Source organism: Podarcis muralis, chromosome 1, assembly GCF_964188315.1.
Source record: "Podarcis muralis chromosome 1, rPodMur119.hap1.1, whole genome shotgun sequence".
Classification (NCBI taxonomy): Eukaryota; Metazoa; Chordata; class Lepidosauria; order Squamata; family Lacertidae; genus Podarcis; species Podarcis muralis.
This window is the reverse complement of record NC_135655.1, coordinates 124,063,803-124,088,036: the sequence shown is the minus strand read 5'-3', so window position 1 is coordinate 124,088,036 and position 24,234 is coordinate 124,063,803. Positions and strand designations below refer to the sequence as shown.

Here is a 24,234-nt window from a genome sequence, read left to right as displayed (position 1 = left end):
TCGCTCCACCCGCTCAACAGCACCTCTTCTGCCATTTCAGTTGATGTTTTTTCAAATACAAGTCTTCGCCAGGACCATAAACTGTATTTTATTTAGAACCATACAAAAAAAAAACTATTGCACAACTACACATTTTTATTCAGATTATTTTTTTAAAAACCCCAAATACTACCTCTCATTACTTCTGACGTTATCATTAAGAAAGTTGGTTTGAAAAATCAGCATAGCTGCCATTTTCTTTACATTGCAGAGACAGGTGCCAGCTTATTCTTAACTTTACAATGGCTTGTATACCAATGAAGGCTAAAACGTCAACAAACTTGTCCAAAATAACCTGGGTCTCTGGTGTTTGTATTTTGCTTTGCCCAAGTACAGGCACCTCTCTATCTCACAAAGCACATATTAGAAAACCAATAAGGTAGTCTGTAAATATGACATACTCATTCATTGTTGAAAAACCTAAGCTGCTAACAGCCAACAATGTGTATTTCCCAAGCACAAGTTACTTCATGAGCAGAAAGGCACATTCCTATGTCACATTTTCTTTGTAATGGAATACAAAGGAGGAAATCGTCATCCAAAGTGGAAAACCTAAGCAGTTTTAGATATATATATAAAAGTTGGCTTTGCACAAACAATGCTTTACTCAATTATTACAGGCAGATAAAAACTCCTGAGGTCTGAAAATTGACTACACTGTAGGCAGTATTCCAGCAGCTCTTGAGAGCAATTGCTATTGCACATTTCAGAGCCTTCAAATGTCATTATCTTTCTGTAAAAAGTCAGTCAAGGTCCCAGCGTCCACAGGAATGAATAAATATTCAACTCCATCAGCACCCTGAAAACAAGCACACTATTTTGATTAGTTCCGAGGCATAAGAATAACAAAGAATTTTTGTTCAATCCAACTAGCAGTCACACACTGATAGGGATATGCCCTCTCAAGTTATGCTGTGTGACTAGAACAAACTAAAGCACACTTCCTCCTCAAAAGGCACGATCCAATGTCCTACCAGAAATTTGTAGAAGACTGCTTCCACATTTTGGATGGCAACTTTCACAATAGTATAAGCAGCCTTTGGCTTGTTTCAATACCATGAACACACATGTGATTCTTCTGTCTATTAAAATACACTGCAAATATTTAATTGTAGTTCTATTGTCATTCACCCTGTACCCAGAATCATACACACTGATTTTTTCTACACATAGGCATTGTTAAACAAATAGTGACATTAGCATGTCTATAGCAGCTTCACTCACCCTCTTAGTCCTAATGAGCTTGTGATCCCTGAATTCTGTGAGCTGAGCCCTGAGAGTTAGGTCACTATTGACCAGGAAGGCTTCCCGACATTGCTGGTAGAAATCTTGGAAGGAAAGTCCTAGCAGGGGAAAAGAAGCAATGGAACGCCTAGCATTAAAAGCGAGGTCTTGCTCAAATGAAGATCAATGTTGCTAACGAGATCTGTATGATGCTTGAAGCAGGTTTTATTCAAAAGGTAGTATGAATATTTTTCTTTGAGAAAGCCATGCACTAGAAATGTCCCCTCACCCTTGCGTTCCCTCAAAATTTCAATTCGAAAAATGGGGGAAGGGGTTGATTTCCTCAAAACTTTTCCTTTCTGGATCTTTTCCTACCTGAGATAGCACTGAAAGCAAGGCTTCAGTTCCTAGTCTGGTCCTCTCATTCAGTTCAAAGCAATGCTACTTTTCAGCGGCCAGTTTCATGACAATTGGAAGAGCTTACAATCTCACCCACTCAAATGAATTGCTGCAGCAAGTGTCCACATGCCCAGTAGCAATTGATACTCACATAAAACAGAAGTTTCATCACATTTATATAGGCATTGTGCTCAGAATCCATGACTTAGGCTAAAGCTCATGTCCTAGTGCTACCCTAGTTTGACTTCCAGAAAGAATTAAGAATTTGTGTCTGTTCAGTTACCTGGGTATGAGGTGTTATCCTTATTTTCCAATTGATATTCTGCCAAAAGTCTGAAAATCCCCCTGGTAAGTAAAAGAAGTATCTTTAAATAAGACTACAACATAACTTACAATATGGGAGGGAACATGTTTTGAAAATAAAAAGGGCTTAATTGTGCACGCGACCACTTTTAACATCCTATTTCTGTTCTTGGCTTTGAACTTTCTGTTGTGATTCCATCCAGAACTGGAACAGCTCCCTCTGTTGTGTACCAAAGCATTTGCTCCCCCTCCCTTTACACCCTTGCTGAAAATCCACATTTATTCCCGACTACAGACTTCCTTGTTAGGAAAACCTTTTTTAAAAATCTGTCAGCTATACTAATTCTACTAATTATTTTGTGTGGGAAACATCATTTCTGTTGATACAGCACAACCCTTCTGTGAGAAAACAAAAGGGAAAATGAAGATAATCCGTAGGGCTATATTAGTCATAATCTACACTGTTGTAATAATAATAATAATAATAATAATAATAATAATAATAATAATAATAATTTATTTATACCCCGCCCAATGTTTAATAACCTATTAAACATTAAAAGCTTCCCTAAACAGGGCTGCCTTTAGATGTCTTCTATAAGTTTGGTAGTTATTTTTCTCTTTGACATCTGGTGGGAGGGCGTTCCACAGGGCGGGTGCCACTACCGAGAAGGCCCTCTGCCTGGTTCCCTGTAACTTGGCTTCTCGCAGCGAGGGAACTGCCAGAAGGCCCTCAGCACTGGACCTCAGTGTAGATTCTACAATAAAGCAGGGAAAGATCTGGAGTCTCCCACTGCTGTTTTTCTAGCAAATATTAGGCAACATGAACTTGAGGCACTAGGAAAATAGCATTCAGGTCTTGTTTCCCTATTTGTAATATGAAAAAGCAGCTTTCCATTTCCAACATTGAAGCTTTATGTAAAAACCACTTCCCCTCCCCGAGTACCCGAGAATTAGCCTCCTGGTCGCAGCGAAGGTCCCCAACACTTGAACATCACAGAAGAGTTCTTACCTTGCATTAGGAGTGAGACTGCGCAGAACATGAGTGAGAGAGCTCAAAGCCAAAGACCCGGACTGCTGTATCAAGAGGGAGTTCTCAAAGGATGTTTCTTCTACATAAGGACTGTAAGTGGTCGTTTCATACCACAACCAATTATACATGCTTTGCTTTGCTTGATCCCACACTACAAGAGCAGAAAAGAAAGAAAAAGTAAAAATTATGTAACTCCACTTTGTGGAGATTTTTGGAAGGGGTGGGAGGATGCTCCCCAAATCTCGGGCTCTGTGTGGGAAAACACAGTGGGAACAAGGAGGAGAGGCTGGCAGTTCCCCACCCTTCCTGTAAACAGTTCAAGTCGGAACACCAGTGTGCCCAACACTACAAACTCAATTGGTCTAAGATAATAATAATAATAATAATAATAATAATAATAATAATAATAATAATATTTTTTTATTTATACCCCGCCCTCCCCAGCCAAGGCCGGGCTCAGAGCAGCTTACAAGCAATAATAAAAACAAGTTGAATGATTACAACTTAAAAACAAAATTAAAATACAACATTAAAATATTGAAACATTAAAATATTAAAACGTAGCCTCCTCGCAGGAGGAGAAGGAAAAGAAAAAAGAGAGGGAGGGAATCAAATTGGCTCCAAGCCAAAGGCCAGGCGGAACAACTCTGTCTTACAGGCCCTGCGGAAAGAAATCAGATCCTGCAGGGCCCTGGTCTCATGAGGCAGAGAGTTCCACCAGGCCGGAGCCAGTGTTGAGAAGGCCCTGGCTCTGGTTGAAGCCAATCTAACTTCCTTAGGGCCCAGGACCACTAGGGTGTTGCTATTTATGGACCTTGAGGCTCTCCGTGGGGCATATCGGGAGAGGCGGTTCTGTAGGTACGAGGGTCCTGGGTCGTGAAGGGCTTTAAAGGTCAAAACCAGCACCTTAAATCTGACCCTGTACTCCACCGGGATCCAGTGGAGATGCCATGTGGACTCCATAACTATTAATGACTAACACCCGGGTACGTAATGCTAATACCTGGTTTGTAGGCAAGCTTGTGTTCAGCTATAATACCAAACCATGGTTAAGAAATGCATCTAAATACGGCCACAGAATGCATTACATATGTACCAAACAGATGTTCCCACTGACTAAGATGGATTTTTCAAGCTAGAGGGCTGAAAGGCCTAAGAACTCACTGAGTGGTGCATTAATGTGATCAATAGATGCTATGAGGTAGATATTAGAAAGAGATGACAATTGTGCTAGGATTTGTTGGTTTTTGTCTCCTCTCAATGTTGGACTGTCCAAGTTGTGGATGAGCAAGTAGAGCTCCAGCGAAGGATCTGGCAAATGAGAAGAAGTACAAGGGTTAAAAACAGGGTGTCAAGGAAGTAGGGAAGTCACCTAGCTGCAGCCAAATGCTGACAAGCTTTCTGTGGCTGCTCATCACCTCCAAAAATCACAGGACCAGTCATTCAGGTAAAAACCACCTATATTTATGTGTCCAGGAATCCAAGATCCATGGCTAGTAACGCAAACATGTATTCTGAATAAAAGAATTCCATTTTAACCCATGCTATAATATTTTGTAATCCAGATTCCCACCCAAAATTTTGTTTTAAAAACTTCTCTCAACACTTGCATTTTTTAGATTCAGTACCAGAGAGACGGGGAAATGAACTGAATGTGAAGAATTTTGCTTTTTAAAAAAAAACCTGAGGATGATGGTGAGATCATCTGGCAAGATGTCAGATTAACGTGTTTCTCCAACCTTCTGTTCCTCCTTTTAGTACTTCTAAGTACAGTGGTACCTTGGGGGTTAAGTACTTAATTCGTTCCGGAGATCCGTTCTTAACCTGAAACTGTTCTTAACCTGAAGCACCACTTTAGCTAATGGGGCCTCCCACTGCTGCTGCACCGCCGGAGCACGATTTCTGTTCTCATCCTGAAGCAACGTTCTTAACCCGAGGTACTATTTCTGGGTTAGCGGAGTCTGTAACCTGAAGCATATGTAACCCGAGGTACCACTGTATATATAATCAAAATAAAAACAACAACCCAATAACGCACGCCGCCCCCAAATTCTGCTATCCTTTTGCAAGTAAAGTACTGTAATGCATTTCCACAACTAGTTAGCTTCCAAGCTAGTTTTTTTAAAAAACAAAACTCGGATGGGGAAAACTCTTTTTAATTGTGTTTATTCACTGAAAATCAATAAAACTTCTTATTAAAAAAACTCCACTCATTTCATTTGATCACTGAGCAGCACCCCCACTCAAATCTAGAAGTCTAGATCTGTGCTGATAATTGCACATAAAATACTGTTGCACTATCAAGGTGGGACTGAACTGCCCAACTGTTTAGTTGAAACTAATGCCTAGTTATCAATCCCAGCTATAATGAATGTGTAGATCCACAGCAATAACTCAAAGCCTACTGGAGCAAGTCCCATGTTTTACAAATTGGTATTGCGTCCTAGATGAATTGCCAGAATAAGCACCTTTATAATCACTGTATTTGAACAGGCAATAAATATATGAGTAAACCAAATCATTAGTTTCATCCAATCTTTTTTTTTTTTTAACTTAGGAAGACTCCGAACTTCTAATATATTGGCCCATCTGTATTACCTTCTTTAAATCTTTTCACAATCAAGTCCAGCTGATCCTGGGGGCTGCGAAAAGTGCCCATGTGATCCAGCACCTCCTCTGTTACGGAATTAAGAATCTGGCACAGAAAAACAGCAGGTCACCATTTTCCTTTGGAACTGTGTTGTTGTTTTTTAAGCATGGTTTTTCAAAGAGAGCTTAACTCAAGTTAAAAACAGCTGTCTCGATATTAAGACTATTTCACAGAATTCCTATATTGAAAGCAACATGTAGCAAAAACATCCACACATACAATACACAGAAGAGCCTTCCATATACAAACTTCGCAATATCTGAAACAATCCCTAGCGGTTTGCAGGTTTCTTAAGTATAAATTTAAAACACACATTAGGCAGGTTTTTCTACGTTCCAACCAGTGCAACTTGCCCTTTCATATAGACAGCATTTGCAAATGAAGACCCATATAGGAAGTCAAAGCAAACCAAAACCATAGACTGCCTTTATGTACTGGAGCCTCTGTCTGCTAGAATTAAGCGATGAACCGAAAGTAAACCAACTTCATTTGAGCTGTGTTCTAAATAACGGTAACCTATTAATAAACCATGCCGTTTGTATTGAAGCTTTTGTTTACTTCCCTGAATGCATGCATTCATTTATGTCTCTTTTTTTCTTACCGATTTCACCGTGATGCTGGGGAAGAACCCATTCACAACAATATGAACAGAATCTTGCAGAAGAGAAATGCGAAAATTCTCCAATAGAGCTTTCTTTGAACCTAATCCATATAGCACAATATTGAATCCTAGGCTGCAAGAAAGAAAACATCTCTGAAATTTACAATATAGCGCATAACCTATTGAAAGTGTTCTTATTGAGAACAGTATTTTACTTTTTGTTATTCTGACAGAACTGTATTTGTTTTTTCTTTGTAAACACTTATTCCGTCTTCATTCCCGAATAATAACAACAATTGAAGTTTGTTTAAATTTAGTATCTTTGAAGAAATCTCCGATCCTTTTCCAGTTCTGAAAAGCAAAATTAAATGCTCAGCAGAGAGATTCCCACTGTCATGTTTGTTTGCTGCCTACTAGCAAAGCAGCAGAGGAAGAGGGAACAGAGACAATTCCAATTCTGAAGCAGAGTACAGTGGTACCTCGGGTTAAGAACTTAATTCGTTCCGGAGGTCCGTTCTTAACCTGAAACTGTTCTTAACTTGAAGCACCACTTTAGCTAATGGGGCCTCCTGCTGCCACTGCGCCGTTGCTGCACGATTTCTGTTCTCATCCTGAAGCAAAGTTCTTAACCCGAGGTAATATTTCTGGGTTGGCGGAGTCTGTAACCTGAAGCGTATGTAACCTGAAGCGTACTTAACCTGAAGCGTATGTAACCCGAGGTACCACTGTACAGTCATACCTCATGTTGCATCTGCTTCATGTTGCACCTTTTCGCGTTACGTCCCACGGCAACCTGGAAGTACCGGAACGGGTTACTTCCGGGTTTCGCTACTCACGCCTGCGCAGAAGCGCTAAATTGTGCTTCGTGCCTGCGCAGACGTGTCAAATCGTGCCGCGCGCCTGCGCAGACACAACGCTTCAAGTTATGGGCATTTTACGTTACGGATGGGCTTCCGGAACGGATCCCGTCCGTAACACGAGGTACCACTGTATGTAACAAAACTACTGTACAGTATGGGCCTCCTTTTTTTTAACCTGCTAGAGATAAACATTGAGAGTTGATGTGACATAGAGGTTACAGTGTCACACCGTAGAGATGCAGATACATATCCCTACCCACCCATTAAGTTCACTAGGACAAACCAACCTCACAGGGTTGTTGTGAAGATAAAATGGTGGTGGTGAGGAGAGCAAGGAGCAACTTGGAGAACAGAAATGAAATAAGGGCCCTACACTTACTCATTTGGCTTCAGTTCTGCATCATAAATGCTAAAAGCAGCATCTATGCCTATTATCTGTTTATTTTCCTGATGTCAACTTGCAGTGTCTTCAGTGGAATGGAAATAAGTGCAGCCATACTGTGAACAGCACCCAATCTGCACTTCTCTCCCATATATTCAATCTGGAAAGTGGCTATGACAATTAGCTAATAGACCTTTACAATCTAGGATCTATTTAAATCCCATGTACTTTTCTGTTATAGAAAACCAATAGCTATCACCCAGAAGATTTGTGACTGCTTTATATGAGATATGTAGTTTCCTATCTGTTAAAGAAACCAGGCTGAAAGCATTTCCATCCCTCAAACATCATCCACATGAGGTTCCTTTTATAAAGACCTCAACTCCAGAAAATACATTAACTGTACCATGGGAAGTGAATGTGGTTTTATTCAATGAAAACTATTTCCGAGCCTAAGAAACAATTAGGCTTAATTACAACTTCAATTTGTTTTAAGAGAACACTGTATATTGCATGTTCTTACAGAAGCCCACCAGATACTTACTGCAGCTGCAACATCCATTTGTAAAAGAGAGATTCATGTTGCTTGGTTAATGCCTCACATTCAGAAGCAAAAGAAACAGGTACTTTATTCAAGATGTTTTGCAGGGACTCCTAGACCAGGAAGGGAAAAATAAGGCATTAGAATAGGTGCAGGGCTGAAAGATATGAAGCAATATATTTCTAATTAAAACAGGGAGGGAGAAACTGCTGCAAAGGGTACCTGTTTTCAGCCAGGCCCCACTTTTCTGTCTCAGCAGGGAAAGAAGTGCCTGTTTCTTCAGCATTGCATGATGGAGCAGTATCTGCCAGAGCCAGTGTTAGAAACTGAGATATGAAGGCTAGAAGCTAAATGGCACCTTAAAGTTAAGTTATGGGCACAACAACGGAATGTCTAGGCACACTTTTTTACTAACAAGAATGCAAAGCTGAAAATGAACGAACTGCAGCTAAAATATTATATTCATTTTTCACATTCTTCCCCTGCCTACCCCCCCTAATGTTCTTAAGAGGGTCTCTTCTCCAGTTTTCAGAGAGTAGCTGGAAGTGTGGAGGCAGAAAAAGGTCCTCCTTTCCTTACACTCTGCAGTTTTAATCTGAAATCTTAGGTGTGGTACTGCGCCCAGAGCTCAGAAACTGCTTGCGCTAATGAAATTCCCTGTCGCAAAATGCGCCTAGAACAATGGGCGTTTCGAACACTGGTCAGAGCTGATTTCTAAAGCAGACATTGGTTTTGGCAGGGACTGCTCCATTACAAAGCGATGAAGAAAACCCCCCAGGTCTGCTTGCTTTTGCTGCAGATGCAACGAAAGCAGGCTAGAAAGCCTTCCCCATGCTGATCCTTTTTGGGAGTGGATGGGATCAATGTGGGATGGCTGGATGGGCTTTCCAAAAAGGTCCTGCCCACCAGCTGACATCAACAGCGATGCAAGCTGATTGGCAGGTGGGCATGGTTTGTGGGAAATGCCCTTGTGGGCCAAGGTGGCGAGGCAAGAATGGCCTGCAGGCCAGAAGTTCCACACCCCTCTTCTAGCTTAACCAAGCCCTTTTCACTGCAAAGTACCTATCTCTCACTGTTTTCAGCATTACAACTCAAACTGTGCTACTACCAATAAGGTAAAATAAACCAACCAACCAATCAATGAACCAACCACTGGGTCCATCCAAGAACAAGCACAGAGACAGCTGCTAGAAGTTTCTCTGAACAAAGACCTCAAAAGGAAATTCTAATACAAATAGTCCCTCATAGCACATACCTGATCCATTTTCTCTTTCTGTAGCTTCTGAAGTGTTCGGTCAGAAGTTAAAACCTTGGAACTGCTATGTGCTTCAAAATACTCTTCCACCAAATTACTCTGCAGGAAGAGAGAAACGCACAGCGGGAAGCTGCTTCAGTCATGGGGGAAGGGGAAAAGGGATAGCAGCAAATTGAGAAGAAAAGGAAAATTTCTAAGCGCACATGTTATTTCATGCATAACTATCTCGCAGTCATTATCCCTTAGTCAAGAAGCTGCCTTCTATAATAAGGCAAAAAGTATACAACAAAGTTTATCATAGACTAAGGATATAATCCTATGCAAACTTACTTGGGAGTAAATGCAAGACACTCAGTTAAGGCTTCCAAGTAGACATGCAATAGCACTGGACTGTTAGGCGGCAATCCTAGAAACCCCTACCTGTGAATAAATTCCATTGCACACACAGGGACTTAAATCTAAGTAAAGAGGCACATTGTCTTCATTGTCATATGCAATTCCAGAGGGTTCTTTAAACAAAACAAAACAATAAAAATCTGTATCAACCCATTCAAATCACTATTAATTACAGAATACTGAAACAATGGGCTCAAAAATTAATGTTGTGTCTTCATCAGGTACCTAACACACATGAGTCAGTGTTCACCATATTTCAGAGGGGAAGGAATGCTATAATTATGGCACCCCTCCCCCCAAAAAAGCCCTAATTCAGGGTACAGCATAAGCAACCTCCAATGAAATATGGGACCATCAGGAGGGCCTGCATCCCTGATCTCAACGCAATATGGAGGCCTGTATGGGAGAATGCGCTCCTTGGACAGTGCAGGTCCCAAGCTGTATAAAACCTCATATATAACACTTAGGGGTCTTTATATGTAAATCTGGGACAGCATCTCCTGCCTTGACAAGCCCAAGGAAATAGGCAGAAAGGCTCCGATCTGGTGGAACGCTCTGCCACAAGAGACTAGGGCCCTGCGGGACTTGACATCTTTCCGCAGGGCCTGCAAGACAGAGCTGTTCCACCAGGCCTTTGGTCAGGGCACAGCCTGACTCCCTCCTTTGGCAATCTTCACAGAACTCTAGCCCAATGGTTGCCATCAATTTGATTTGAATTAATTTTATAATGAAATGATTTTAGAATGTTGTATTATTTTATTGTTGTTAGCCACCCTGAGCCCGGCTTCGGCTGGGGAGGGACGGATATAAATAAAAATTTATTATTATTTATTATTATTTCCCGTGTACCTTCCAAAGTCATATGATGCGCCTTTCCGCAGAATTAAGCCTGTAAGATTCAAAACGAATTGGGATTAAACTGCCACTAAGCACATCCGCAATGTTTCCTGCCAGAGACGGGCCCACATTTAATTCAATGTTTGAAATGTTTTGAGAAGCCCTTATTTCTATGGCCAATAGCCAATGTGATTAACAAACTGAAGTGCATCCACACTCACAGGAACTTCTTTCTTCAGCTTCTTAGCTGGCGTTTCTTTGTTAGCTGGAGCAGATGATGTCTGGGGTCTGGCCAGCATTTTGGGATCGACAGCATAATCTGTAGTTTCTTTACAGCTGTCATCTTCCTCTTCTTCGGAACATGAAGTGGAATAATCACTTTCAGTATCAGAGCACATGTTTAAAGCTAAAAAGGAAACATTGGGCAAGAGACTTGTGAGTTTCCGTTCCTAACTCATCTTGTACACTGGAAATTTTGTACTTCAACTTTATATTGCATATACTGGATAGAAAAAAAGGCCACTTACAAGTGGTGCGTAATTGATAGAGCACATAACTGTTTCCTTACAGATAGTAAATGGAGTTCTCCCTTCACTTCACACACATACAGTGGTACCTTGGTTCTCGAACAGCTTAGTTGTCAAACAAATCAGCTGCCGAATGCCGCAAGCCCGGAAGTAAGTGTTCCGGTTTGCAAACGTTTTTCAGAAGCTGAACATCTGATGTGGCTTCCACTTGAGTGCAGGAAACTCCTGCAGCCAATCGGAAGCCGTGCCTTGGTTTTTGAACGGTTTCAGGAGTCAAATGGACTCCCAGAATGGATTAAGTTTGAGAACCAAGGTACCACTGTTTAAGCCACAGAGCCACCTTCTCAAATAACAGCAGAATCTCAACATAGTCTAGGTAGACGGAAACTGGGTAAAGAACACAGTATGTGGCAAGTATATAAGCCACTGCCTAACCCAGGGTTTCAGCAACCTTTTTCAGCCGTGGGCCAGTCAACTGTTCCTCAGACCATGTGGGGGGCCGGACTATTTTTTTTTGGGGGGGGGGGAGAGAATTAATTCCTATGCCCCACAAATAACCCAGAGATGCATTTTAAATAAAAGGACACATTCTATTCATGTAAAAACATGCTGATTCCCACACTGTCCGCGGGCTGGATTGAGAAGGCGATTGGGCCTCATCTGGCCCATGGGCCTTAGGTTGCCCACCCATGGCCTAACCCATGGGTTCCCATTATCCATGTAGACTTGAAAGACACAACTGAAATGCTGCTGTGGAGTCCAGGCACTTCATTTCCTCCCCTGCTCCCGATCAGCCAGAACTTAATGGTCACCAAACACACTCTGTCATCATTTGGTCTGCTTTGGGTTGACCCCAATTTTTTGCTTTGCTTTTTGACCAACAATCTTTCTGAACTTCTGCAAAGCTTGGATTCCCCTGAACCTGTCGAAACCTCTGTCTTCCGCAGAGGTGGTGTACTTTGTAGCACTTTGAACACTGGAAATACAGGGAACAATATCTACTGAACACCACACTTTGTATATGTCAATGTGGAAAAATGACTGCACAGATTTAAAAAAACCACAGAAATCTGCCATAATGTATTCAAACCCATCAGAATTGAAGCAGTTTCAAACTAAAAATAATGGGTGGACACTACAGAATTAAGACTACTTAATTGAAACCAACACATTAAAGAAAGCTTACATCCGGATCTCCCTACGATCTGGGCAACAGCTTTCGGAATTGGTATTCGGATAAATCTCTCTGTGTGTCACTGAAGCACACAGATGGAAGGAAGGCCCATACATTTCCTCCAAGTTTTGATGTGCTAATTCAAGTACGCTGTGTCAATGAACCTCACTGGTAATCTATACAATAGAGCCAGTGAGGGTTAACAGTTCACCTGAGGTATGAAACATAAAACCTCACGCAAAGTGGTACCTTCTTTAGGATACTGCTTTCCCACATATTGGGTGTTATTCAACTAAATTTTACTCACAGCAGACCCACTGAAATTAATGAACACATTTAAGTTAGGTCCATTAATTTCAATAGATCTAGTTTGAGTGAACCTTAAAGGTAAAGGTAAAGGGACCCCTGACCATCTCGCTTTATTGGCTGAGGGAGCCGGCGTACAGCTTCCGGGTCACGGGGCCAGCATGACTAAGCTGCTTCTGGCGAACCAGAGCAGCGCACAGAAATGCCGTTCACCTTCCTATTTATCTACTTACACTTTGACGTGCTTTCGAACTGCTAGGTTGGCAGGAGCTGGGACTGTGAAACGGGAGCTCACCCTGTTGCGGGGATTTGAACTGCCGACCTTATGATCGGCAAGTCTTAGGCTCTGTGGTTTAACCCACAGCGCAACCCGCGTCCCTCTTGAGTGAACCTTAGTTGAATACTAAAGCATAAGGGAGAGAGCAAAAAAAAAATTGAGGATGGAATTCAACATTACACCAAGGCGAACATTCTATTTGAGCAAGCATTTCATCTTGCCAGGCAAAACCATCTGCCCCATCCTCCTCCGAACCTGCTCTTGAGGTTCCCCTAACCCCCACAAGTCAATCTCAGGGGTTGAGCAGGGGGAGGGGGCTCCTGCTGATTCAGCTCCTTAGGTGAATACCATCCCAAAGCTTATGTGATGATAGTTTTATTCAACTCTAACGTGCTACCAAGATTAGTTGCCGCAATACAGCTACTCCTCTGGAAATTGTTATACCATGTCAGAACTGAAGAGGCAGAGCACAAGAATGAAATCTCATCTTATAAAACACCACTGAAGTATATCAGCTGGAATTTAATGCAAATGCTTACCTGTAATTCTTTTCCTGAGTCTGTAGGGTGTTTTTGACATGAATTCATTCTTTTTACTCTGCTAATAAAACAAGCATATGAAGTATCTTCTAAATAAAATCTCATCTGTTTAGATGGTTTAGAAAGCCTTAAACACAAAAACTGAACATGACCTGCAGAATCTAGTTCTGGAATCTCATTATTATTAGACCTAGAGACCAAGCAAAGTCAGTTAAAAACCCAGGTTGTACTTGTTTCTATTTCTGGGACAGTCTAGATTAGTTTCTCCCAAACCTACAGATTTACAGCTATCATGTACCCATTTCAGATCAATACATTAAGACTGAACTCATATTTGAAATAGACCTGGAAATGTCTTATGGATATTTGCAGAACACTAGGACCGCATGAAGCAGTCTTTTGTATTATTATTATTTATACCCCATGCATCTGGCTGAGTTTTCCCAGCCACTCTGGGCAGCTCCCAATCAAGTGTTAAAAACAATACAGCATTAAATATTAAAAACGTCCCTGAACAGGGCTGCCTTCAGATGTCTTTTAATATTAGGATAGCTACTTATTTCCTTCACGTCTGAAGGGAGGGTGTTCCACAGGGTGGGCGCCACTACTGAGAAGGCCCTCAATCTATTCTCAAAGTTACTTCACACCCAGGAAGCCACGAGTTGATCTTTCAAGGAAGATCCATAAGCTATATTTTCAAGTTACTTAAACCCAACTTTTCAAAGCAGATTACAACAACAATTTGAAGAATATATATGATTAAATTAAAACGTAACAGTCACACAATCGGTAAAAACAAACATAATCAATAATAAAATGTCTTCTAGAACTAAAAAAAGTGGTCAATACTGATTAAAAAATGGGTAGAGGGAGAACTTGTCAGATCTTTCCAGGGATACAGCAGTGCTGTTACCAAGGTGGATCTATTTGCGATACCCGCCAAGCCAGCATGTTCTAGCAACAGGCCAGAGAGTACATGCTGATCTTTACACTTGAGCAGTTGGGTCATGAAAAATCCATGTAGGTGGCCATTTATGCTATTTCCCTAAAACCTCCAGCTACTCAGTTCTCAACTAGTATGAAGGGCAAGCCCATTCTTCTGCTAGATGACTCGAATCTCTTGTCAACGGTACAATCCAGATAAAATGTTTATATATCACTCAGCTGACAGTAAGGTTCAATCAGCAGAATGGGGAGGGAAGCAATTTTCAGCTATATCCCTTCCTGCTGCAGCCCCACCCCTTAAATCTGTTCCGGGGGTTTGGGAGCTCTCCTAGTCACATTTAAGGTAAAGGTAAAGGTACCCCTGCCCGTACGGGCCAGTCTTGACAGACTCTGGGGTTGTGCGCTCATCTCACTCTAGAGGCCGGGAGCCAGCGCTGTCCGCACACACTTCCGGGTCACGTGGCGAGCGTGACGAAGCTACTCTGGCGAGCCAGAGCCACACAGGGAAACGCCGTTTACCTTCCCGCTAGTAAGCGGTCCCTATTTATCTACTTGCACCCGGGGGTGCTTTCGAACTGCTAGGTTGGCAGGCGCTGGGACCGAGCAGTGGGAGCGCACCCCGCCGCCGACCATGCAATCGGCAAGTCCTAGGCACTGAGGTTTTACCCACAGCGCCACCCGCGTCCCTGTCACATTTAGGGGAGGGGAAATTCCTGAAAATGTCTTCCCTCCAATGCCATGGACAGCTGAATACCACTGCTGGATAAAACTTAACAAAAAACACATAGCTAAGCAGTACAGTTTTACCTATTACCAGCTTGGGATCAGTCAAAGGAGGCAACACTGCATGTTGCTGCATGTAAATTCAAGCATTATACTGGATTACAAATGTTCAGAGCCACCTCAGATAGTCCTGTATTTGGCCAAACTACTGAAGACAACACTTGGAGATTCTAAACGTAATGGAGAAAGGTCATTCTCCATCAATGACTGATGTTTTTAACCACCAAAAATTGCCACTCACCTCCACCTTGCCTTTGCTTGAAGCAGAATACTCTGGAAATTAAACAAAGACTGTCACAAATTACCAAGAAACATTAGCTCTTTTGTACTTCCTTAACTAAGCATCTTCAGATGCTCATACCAGAAAATACTTCAGATTGCAAATAATGTTGAACTTTGGACAATGCCCTCATCTCCATGCAGAATTAACGCAGGTGACAAATTCATCCAGTGCCTTCCCATGTGAAAAGGATGAACTAAGTTATATTGACTATTTTGTATCTGTTTAATTCAGTGCCTAGCACTTGGAGTTTTCTGCAAAGGCTTCTCCACTTCCCAAGTCTCTCCTAAATAAACTATTTCATATTCCCCAAATGCTTATTGCATCTTAACTAAATTCTCCTCTCAGATAACACATGATCCCCAAGTACCAGCATATTTTTACCCTGGGACTCAACATACATATAAGATTTATGATTGTGTATGAGTAGCTGACAAGAAACTGCAAGCCAAGAAAACTGTAGAGCCTAACTGGCTTTCTTGAAGTCACTGCCAGGTAGTTTATCTAAGCCATTTGCTCAACAGTCACTGAATGATCATGCAGTCACAGAAACCGTGGCAGATTATGATCCTGCAATTTTAAAAGTGTGCTAGAATAGGAGTGAAATCCCTATAATCTGCATAGCAAAACGCATCCTATTAGTAGAAACTTGCATGCTAACTAGTTATGCATTCCTTAAACATTTTAGAATATGATTTAGGTATAATTTTTTATATGTAACTTGTTCTTAATGCTTGATTTTATCGCTATCTTAAATGAGTAGTTTAGATTGTCATTTGTAAACCACTTACAGGTCTTTTGTTTAAGCAGTAAAACAAATCTGTTAATCAATAAATAAGTATAGTAGAAAGCTACACATACAGGATTCCAAAATCCACCTTTCATTTTAAATAACTAGGTGTCTTGGCACATGGATGGCTATGATGAAAAGGTAAAAAGTGTGTTAAATATTTAGCAAAAATCGGCAATCTAGCTTGTCAGATTAAGGCTCACGTTAATCAACAGCACATATTCATCTGCCTTTATTGTCAAGACATTCATACTCTAATTCTCCTTCCCTAGCTAAGAACCATTGTGTTAATCCTAGACACTACAAAATATAACCCACAAAGGAAATACCGTATTTTTCGCTCCATAGGGCGCACCGGACCATAGGGTGCACCTAGTTTTTAAAGGGGGAAATCAAGAGTGGGGAAAAACTTAATTGCCCCCCCAGCCCCAAAGAGCAGCTGTTTTGGCTTCCTCTTTAGGTGCGCGCAACCTCTCCAGCCGAGAGAGGCTGCGCGGGGCTAAAGAAACCATAGCCCTGCGCAGCCTCTCCCTGCCAGAGAGGTTGCGCACGGGTATGTCACAAACCAAGACAGCACGCAACCTCTCCCTGCCGGAGGGGTTGCACGTGGCCATGGCACAAGCCAAGACAGCGAGCGGAGAAAAGGAGACCCTTCTGTTCCTCCTCTGGCTTCCAGGCAGGTGCCTGGCTGAAGGGGCGCTGCACAGTTGTCCCTCTCTGCGCAGCGCCTCTCCACAGGAGAGGCACTGCGCAGAGAGGGAGAACTGTACAGTGCCCCTTCAAGCGAAGCTGGAGGAGGAACAGAAGGAAACCCTTCTGTTCCTCCTCTAGCTTCGGACAGGCACCTTGCTGCGAAGCTGGAGAAGGAACAGAAGAAGACCCTTCTGTTCCTCCTCCAGCTTCCAGGCAGGTGCGTGGCTGAAGCCTTTGGAGCGCAGCGGGACCTTGCACTGCGATCCAAAGGCTTCGGGTTCCTTTGGCTGAAGCCAGGAGAGTCTTGCTTTCCTGGCTTCAGCTAAAGGAACCCGAAGCCTTCGGAGCGTAGCGCAAGGAGCCTGCATTCGCTCCATAGGATGCACACATATTTCCCCTTAATTTTTGGAGGGGAAAAAGTGCGTCCTATAGAGCAAACAATATGGTAGTAAGTGTAAAAGCTACACATGAATTCTCCCCAAAGCAAAACCTTTTAAAAGCAGCTTTTACCAAACACAGCTCTTACTAAAGCATTTGATAATTTAGTTTATTACTTCAATGGAACTTACTCTTGCTGCTTTGAGGAGTGCTTGCTCCCTTTTCAGGATCCTTCGGCTTCTCATGTTTTACATTGCTACCTGCTGTCTGAGCTAGCTCAGAGGCTTTGAACAAAGGAAAATGCCAGATTAAAGAAGCATGCACACAGCATATTAATACAATTTAAAACACTTTCCCCAACCTAGTGCCCTCCAGATGTTTTGAACTGGGGCTGATGGGAGCTGCAGTTCGAAACATATGGAGGGAGCTACATTGGGGAAGGTTAGTGTAGGCCATTGTTGAAACATGAGGTTAAAGAAATAAACTGCTCATTAGTCATTATCTATTACAGTGTTAAAGGTGAGACCAAAATATTGGTACACAGGTAATACAAGCAATATGATACAAATGCCCTGTGATCCTCGGATGAAAGGCGGTATTACCACAAGAGTGTGACCACCAGCATTTTTAAAAACAATAGTGTTGCAGGTGCTTCAGAGGCACCAAGGCTTGCATGGAGCAAATAGGATTTTTCTCTTGTAGACATTTGAACTTAAACAACTTCCATGCTGCTACGCAAACACTTTTTAAAACTCTCCCAGGTTCAGAAGCAAAAGATAAAGGCTGCTATTCTGAAATAGAAGCCAAAAGCCTCAACAAGAGCTACAAAGGTTACTCATGTGGTTCTCAGGAATGTGGCGAAAGTGAAGCTCATATACCAATATTTTGTTGCTCAGTAGCACTGACAAACACTAGATATATCAAAGCAGAGAGCATGGGCTTGCACTGTGAGGTGAGGAGGGAAGTGAAGCAGCTAAATTAATCTGCTCTGTGGCTGCCTCACAAAAACAGCCCTATACCCTATGTAGCTTACTGGCCATGTTCGCATATAATACCCAGCTATGGCTTGCTTTACCCATGGTTTGCTCCACAAGTTACCAGTTGGCCTGGTTCACATGACATACATGGTGAGGAGAGAGTTCAACCATCAGATCTGGCTCAGATGATGCATTAGATCAGGCATGGGCAAGCTCGGCCCTCCAGATGTTTTTGAGACTACAATTCCCATCATCCCTGACCACTGGTCCTGTTAGACAGGGATGATGGGAGTTGTAGTCCCAAAACATCTGGAGGGCCAAGTTTGCCTATGCTTGCATTAGATCAAACTGTGGGTTAGTTTAACACAAATTCAAAAGGACTTACAGCAACAAAGCAGCCCAGGTTTGCATGGTCTTGCTATGTCAACATTTGGCTTAGCCAGCCATACAAATAAATTTGTTATCTTACAGTTGACAACACAAGTCATAATTTGTTTCTCCCAAGCTTGGTTTGTTTTCCAGCTGCTCTTGCTTTGAGCCTTTGTAGCCTGTCAAGCTTAGGGGGAAGGGTTCAAATAAACTATGGTTAAGAAAGTCTATTTGGTTTGGAGATAGTATCAAACAACAGTTAAAAACAAGCCAACAAGCTCATAAGCCAACAACAAACCATACCTGCACATGGTTAGCCTGCTGGGCTGGGTTCATTCAGACAAGCCACAGTTAGGCTAAGCAAACCATGGTTTAGCATTAAGTGTGAACCAGGTCACTTACTGGTCCATCCAACTCACTGCTTTGGGTAGTGTGGTGAGGCAATTAGTTGAGGAAGAAAATCAAGGAATCAGAACAGAGTTAAACAATAAATTTCAATTTTACTAAAGGTTCTGAAAAGCAGCAGGTATACAGTCATAATAGTTACAGAGAAAACCCCATTTTAAAGGGCTTAACCGTAAGAACAATTACAGAAAGTAAGCATTCTGTAACTGAATGATTGAACAGTTTTATTCCTTCACAGTTTCATTTCTAAGACTAGGACCAAAGAGTTAATTTGCTGAACAAAACAGTCCATACCCATTTCTGCCATCTTGTTAGAGCGTTTTGGAGTTTGGAACGGAAAGACATCCCCACCACCTGCACTGGAGCCATTTTTCAGAGAGCCTAAAACACACCAAAACAAACAAAAACCCTCAGAAGCAAACTTGTGGGAGGTGGGAAGAGAAATTATAACAATTATCTGCCAAACAGCAAAGGACTTGCATGTTGTTAAATGAGCAAACATTGTTTACAGTGAAAATGGGCGGATCAACCCACATAACACTGTATTGATATCAATACTGAACACAGCCATTTCTTAGCCAACATTCACAAGGCTAATAGCTGGGTAAAGTTTTTCAAAGTGTTACCCTTTTCTCATAAATACCTTGGATGCCTAGGACAGAAACATATTCCTGTTCTTTAAAAGTTTCCTGAGACTCATTATCTGAGGTATCGTCTGTTTTCTTCACCCATCTTTTTGCATCAAGCGTTTGTGCAGCTTTGTTCTTTCGAACCTTATGACCTGGAAGAGCAGCAGTAAGGCTTTAATATCAAACAAACCAGAAACAGTTAGCTGTTCTCCTGCTTCTGCCAAATCTTTCTCTGCATACACACTTACAACACAATCCCATGTATGTTTCCTCAGAAGTAACAGCTACTGTATTCTAGTAAGTGTTAAGCACTACAGCCTTAGACCCTTTGCATGTAAACATATATTTATTTCCATTTAGAGTTCATTCAACTTAGACTGAGGAGCAGAACACTTTCTTACCAAAATACAAAGGGAGAAACATATTCTAGCAAACCAAATCCCTTAGCCAGTTTTTATTGAGAAAAGGCAAGCAAAAACAATTACTCCGCAAAAGATGGCAAGGAATCAACTGAAGGCAAGGCACCAAAACTATTCAGTCTGCTTATTGTGGATAAGTGTACAAAGGCCTAGTGATAGTAATACCCTTGCAGTTCTGAACATTATTAACTTGCAATCCTAAGATTTCTGAATGTGAATAAAAGGTCTGTCCTGATCTATAAGCAGATCATAATTGGTGGCCGGGGGCGGGGCGGGGACTGTGCAAAGAATAGTCACCTCTTTCAAGAAACAAGATGATGGATAAGAGTTTTGGTCTCTTAGAAAAACCTGGGTTTCCATTATGGCACACACTCAAAAGAAAATCTGTAAAAGCACCAGATATTCTCCTTTTTAAAAATATGTAACTTTAAAGGCGTTTAAAGATATCCAGAGTTTCTAATTACTTTTTTAAAAACCCAGCTGAGAAATGTAGTACCCTATTTTATAATTATGTAAATAAGTTGTCCTTGCACTAACAAGCAATTCATACCTGTATCTTCAGAAATGTGCTTTAGGACATCCTCATCTGCCACAAACTTGACCTCTATCACATTGCTTTTCTTTAACTTCGGATTACTCATAGCAAGAAACCTACAACTAAAAACAAAGTATGCGTCATGTTCCTATCCAGGCACAAGTACAATTAAACTATCCTTATTACCAATAGGAGATGTAACCAAGCCTGAAATGCATGGCATACAAGCAGAATCACAGAAATATTAGTAGCAATAATAATCCTTTCTACTTTCAGAGAATCAGAGAATTGTAGAGTTGGAAGAGACTGTGATGGTCACCTAGTCCAACCCACTGCAAAGCAGGAATCCTGCCCATAACTGTCCTAGGTAGACAAACTCGAACCAGCAACTTTCTGGTTAACAGCCAGATGCACCGACCCATTTATACAAGAAGTATTTAAACAAGGTATTGGATCATCTCCCCAATGAAGTCCCTGCTAGAATTTCTTAGGATTTAGCACCACCATGTTGGCAGCCATCTTCAATTTTGGACTGAACCCCCATTGTTAACCACATCTTAAGCAAAGCAAAATAAAGATTTCACACCTCAAAACACATAAAATCCAACCTTCAAAATGAATTTTACTCAAATGTACTTACAGAGATAAAAAAACCTTACATATCAGCATGAACAGGATTGGAGAGAATACACTTCCACACGGTCAGCCAGCTTAAGTGGATGAGCCTACATTGTCTAAGTTCCACACAGCATTTTCTTTAATCTGAAATGAAAGGAAGAGCCAGAAACACCTTAAAATGGTCAGAAGGGTAGATATGGCACCCTACTGAAATCCCCCAACATTTAAAAAACAATTTAAAAACAACAACTTGCAACCTATGGATAAGGAATCCAAGTATGTAATTTTTTACACAATGCCTCTGCTTTGTTTTATCTGAGTTTTCCAACCACTTTCTTCTTGCACAGATCTGTTGGTGATTTTAAAGTCCTCAATCTCCCCTCCTCCCTGGCCAGCTGGCCTAGCACAGGACCAACTGATGCTAACCGCCCTGTGGAATGAGAGGCAAGCAAAGAAAACATCAGGGACAGCTCCCGGTAGATTGTCTAAGGCGCTGCCCTGAGCCAACTGACACCAATTGCCCTTCAACAGGAAAGAAAAGAGTGAGGGAGGCAAGCAAAGGCAAATTCAGGGCCTCCTCCAGTAGGATTGTTCTCTCCCTGACTGTCAAAGAGCCAACTTATAGCAACCACCCTATGGGAAGGAGCATTTAATGCCTAGTGTGCCTGGTTGTTTCATTTTTGAACATGAGCTTCTCGGTGAATCTGTTGCGTTTTATAAGTGTAGTTGGTCACTTTGAGGACTCAAGTTTCAAAGTGGGATGTAGATTACCGCACAAAGGTTCACAAAATTGAGAAGGTGAAGATCAGTAAAGTACTGCAGAAACGAACAGTGCACAGTTAAACTACACTTTGCAACAAAATGGAGAGAGCCAATCAGAAGCACCAACCAAGAAGGAACCGTTCCTAAAATAAGTCTGCCATTAGAATTCTGGGAAGAATTCAACATAGAAGAAGAAGAGGAGTTTGGATTTGATATCCCGCTTTATCACTACCCGAAGGAGTCTCAAAGCGGCTAACATTCTCCTTTCCCTTCCTCCCCCACAACAAACACTCTGTGAGGTGAGTGGGGCTGAGAGACTTCAAAGAAGTGTGACTGGCCCAAGGTCACCCAGCAGCTGCATGTGGAGGAGCGGAGACGCGAACCCGGTTCCCCAGATTACGAGTCTACTGCTCTTAATGACTACACCACACTGGCTCTCCAGTGTGGTGTGGCTCTCCAGTGTGGTGTAGTGTTATGGCAACAGCATACCTCAGTTTACCAAACTCTCCTCTTCCCCCTGTGCTGTTCTGGGATTTCTCCTGACCACCACCCTGCAACCAATGTGAAGGTGTTGGTGTAAGGGGAGAAGAGCAGCATTGCACCAGCAGGCGTCCTTTGTGTATGAACTATCATGTTCAGTGTAATCCTAGCCACGTCTACTCGAAAATAAGTCCTACATTCCCCAGGTAAGTGGGGTTAAGATTGCAGCCTGACGTAGCCGGTGTTAGGACACAAGTGCCTGGATTCTTGTTCTAAGACGAACAGCCATGACCCTCGCAACCTGATTCATGCAGCTCAAGGCTACAATCCTATGTACTGTAGGCACATCTACCTGGACTGGGAGTAAAGGTAAAATGTAAAGGTAAATGACCCCTGGACGGTTAAGTCCAGTCGAAGGCGACTATGGGGTTGCCCACTCATTTCGCTTTCAGGCCCAGGGAGCCGCTGTTTGTACACCGGGTCATGTGGCCAGCATGGCTAAACCGCTTCTGGCTGGCGCAATGGAACACCATGATGGAAACCAAAGTGCACAGAAATGCCATTTACATTCCCGCCGCAGCGATACCAATTTATCTACTTGCACTGGTGTGCTTTCCAACTGCTAGGTTGGCTGGAGCTGGGACAGAGCAACTGGAGCTCTCCCAGTCGCAGGGATTTGAACCGCCGATCTTCTAATCGGCAAGCCCAAGAGGCTGAGTGGTTTAGACCACGGCGCTAGTAAATACTACTGACCTCTAGGAGTTATTCTGCTTAAACATGAATGGCGGGAGTTATTAACACCAGAAATTAAGGGTCACTTAACTCCACAGGAGGGATGCATGTGGCACTGTGGCTTAAACCACAGAGCCTAGGACTTGCCAATCAGAAGGTTGGCGGTTCGAATCCCTGCGACCGGATAAGCTCCTGTTGCTCGGTCCCAGCTCCTGCCAACCTAGCAGTTCGAAAGCACGTCAAAGTGCAAGTAGATAAATAGGTACCGCTCTGACGGGAAGCTAAACGGTGTTTCCATGCGCTGCTCTGGTTCGCCAGAAGCGGCTTAGTCATGTTGGCCACATGACCCGGAAGCTGAACACCGGCTTCCTTGGCCAATAAAGCGAGATGAGCGCGGCAACCCCAGAGTCGGTCACGACTGGACCTAATGGTCAGGGGTCCCCTTACCTTTAACTCCGCAGGATTTGTTTCCCAGCAGACATGTTTGCGATTACCTTGAACGTGTATAACCCCCCAACAAATATTTAAACCCAATATACTGTGAAATAAACCCACAGGAAATAATGTAACCACTAAAAAGCTGCAGTCCTGAGGCAATTCACGAGGCCAGCTAACTTCAGATGCGCTTTGTTACATCCCCCGCGCCGGTCAACCTGACGATTTCGGGAAGACAAACCCTTCATCGGCCCATTGAGAGTTTAACAAAGCAAAGCAAAACACTAGTCCTCATGAACTCGAGGCTGCCTTCCTGCCCTCCCTTTGAGATACACAGAGCCATTCTGCCCAGGTCTACTCTACTCGGAAGCAAGGCTCGTTGGAATTCAAAGGGGCCGGGGCTTACTCTCAGGTAAAGTACACCGGTAAAGTACACGCCAACCCCCTTCCACACGTGCTTTCTGTTGCCCCCTCAGAAGCCACGTGACCGAGCCCAACGCGCAGCGCATGCGGGGACTCGCCACCCACCGTTGGCCCCGCCCAGAGCCCCCCGTTAAAACTCACAGTGGCGAATGAAGAAGAACGGACCCGCGCGCAGCCGGAACTAGCGCTCTACTTCCCGCGACGTCCGCCGGGACAACGGACCCGCCCATGTCCGTTC

The 24,234-nt window shown here is 42.7% G+C and overlaps 1 protein-coding gene across 5 annotated transcripts; it reads right to left on the bottom strand.

Moving 5' to 3' along the window:
• Positions 1 to 72: 72 nt before the first annotated feature.
• ORC2 (origin recognition complex subunit 2) lies at positions 73 to 24,234 on the bottom strand. Of its 5 annotated transcripts, none has more exons than XM_028751117.2 (18): positions 24,138 to 24,234; positions 21,187 to 21,308; positions 20,562 to 20,668; positions 19,607 to 19,744; positions 19,258 to 19,344; positions 17,404 to 17,496; positions 15,313 to 15,344; positions 13,344 to 13,404; positions 10,742 to 10,926; positions 9,288 to 9,386; positions 8,036 to 8,145; positions 6,250 to 6,382; positions 5,597 to 5,693; positions 4,163 to 4,309; positions 2,978 to 3,149; positions 1,946 to 2,007; positions 1,264 to 1,382; positions 73 to 838 (listed from the first exon to the last, which is right to left on the bottom strand). In XM_028751117.2, the coding sequence occupies exons 2-18, from the start codon at positions 21,213 to 21,215 to the stop codon at positions 755 to 757; spliced, it is 1,755 nt and encodes a 584-aa protein (XP_028606950.2). In that variant the 5' UTR covers positions 21,216 to 21,308; positions 24,138 to 24,234; the 3' UTR covers positions 73 to 754. The 5 variants fall into 5 exon arrangements, with proteins under 5 accessions (XP_028606950.2, XP_028606977.2, XP_028606969.2 ...); XM_028751144.2 differs by having other exon boundaries at positions 13,344 to 13,401; XM_028751136.2 differs by having other exon boundaries at positions 21,206 to 21,308.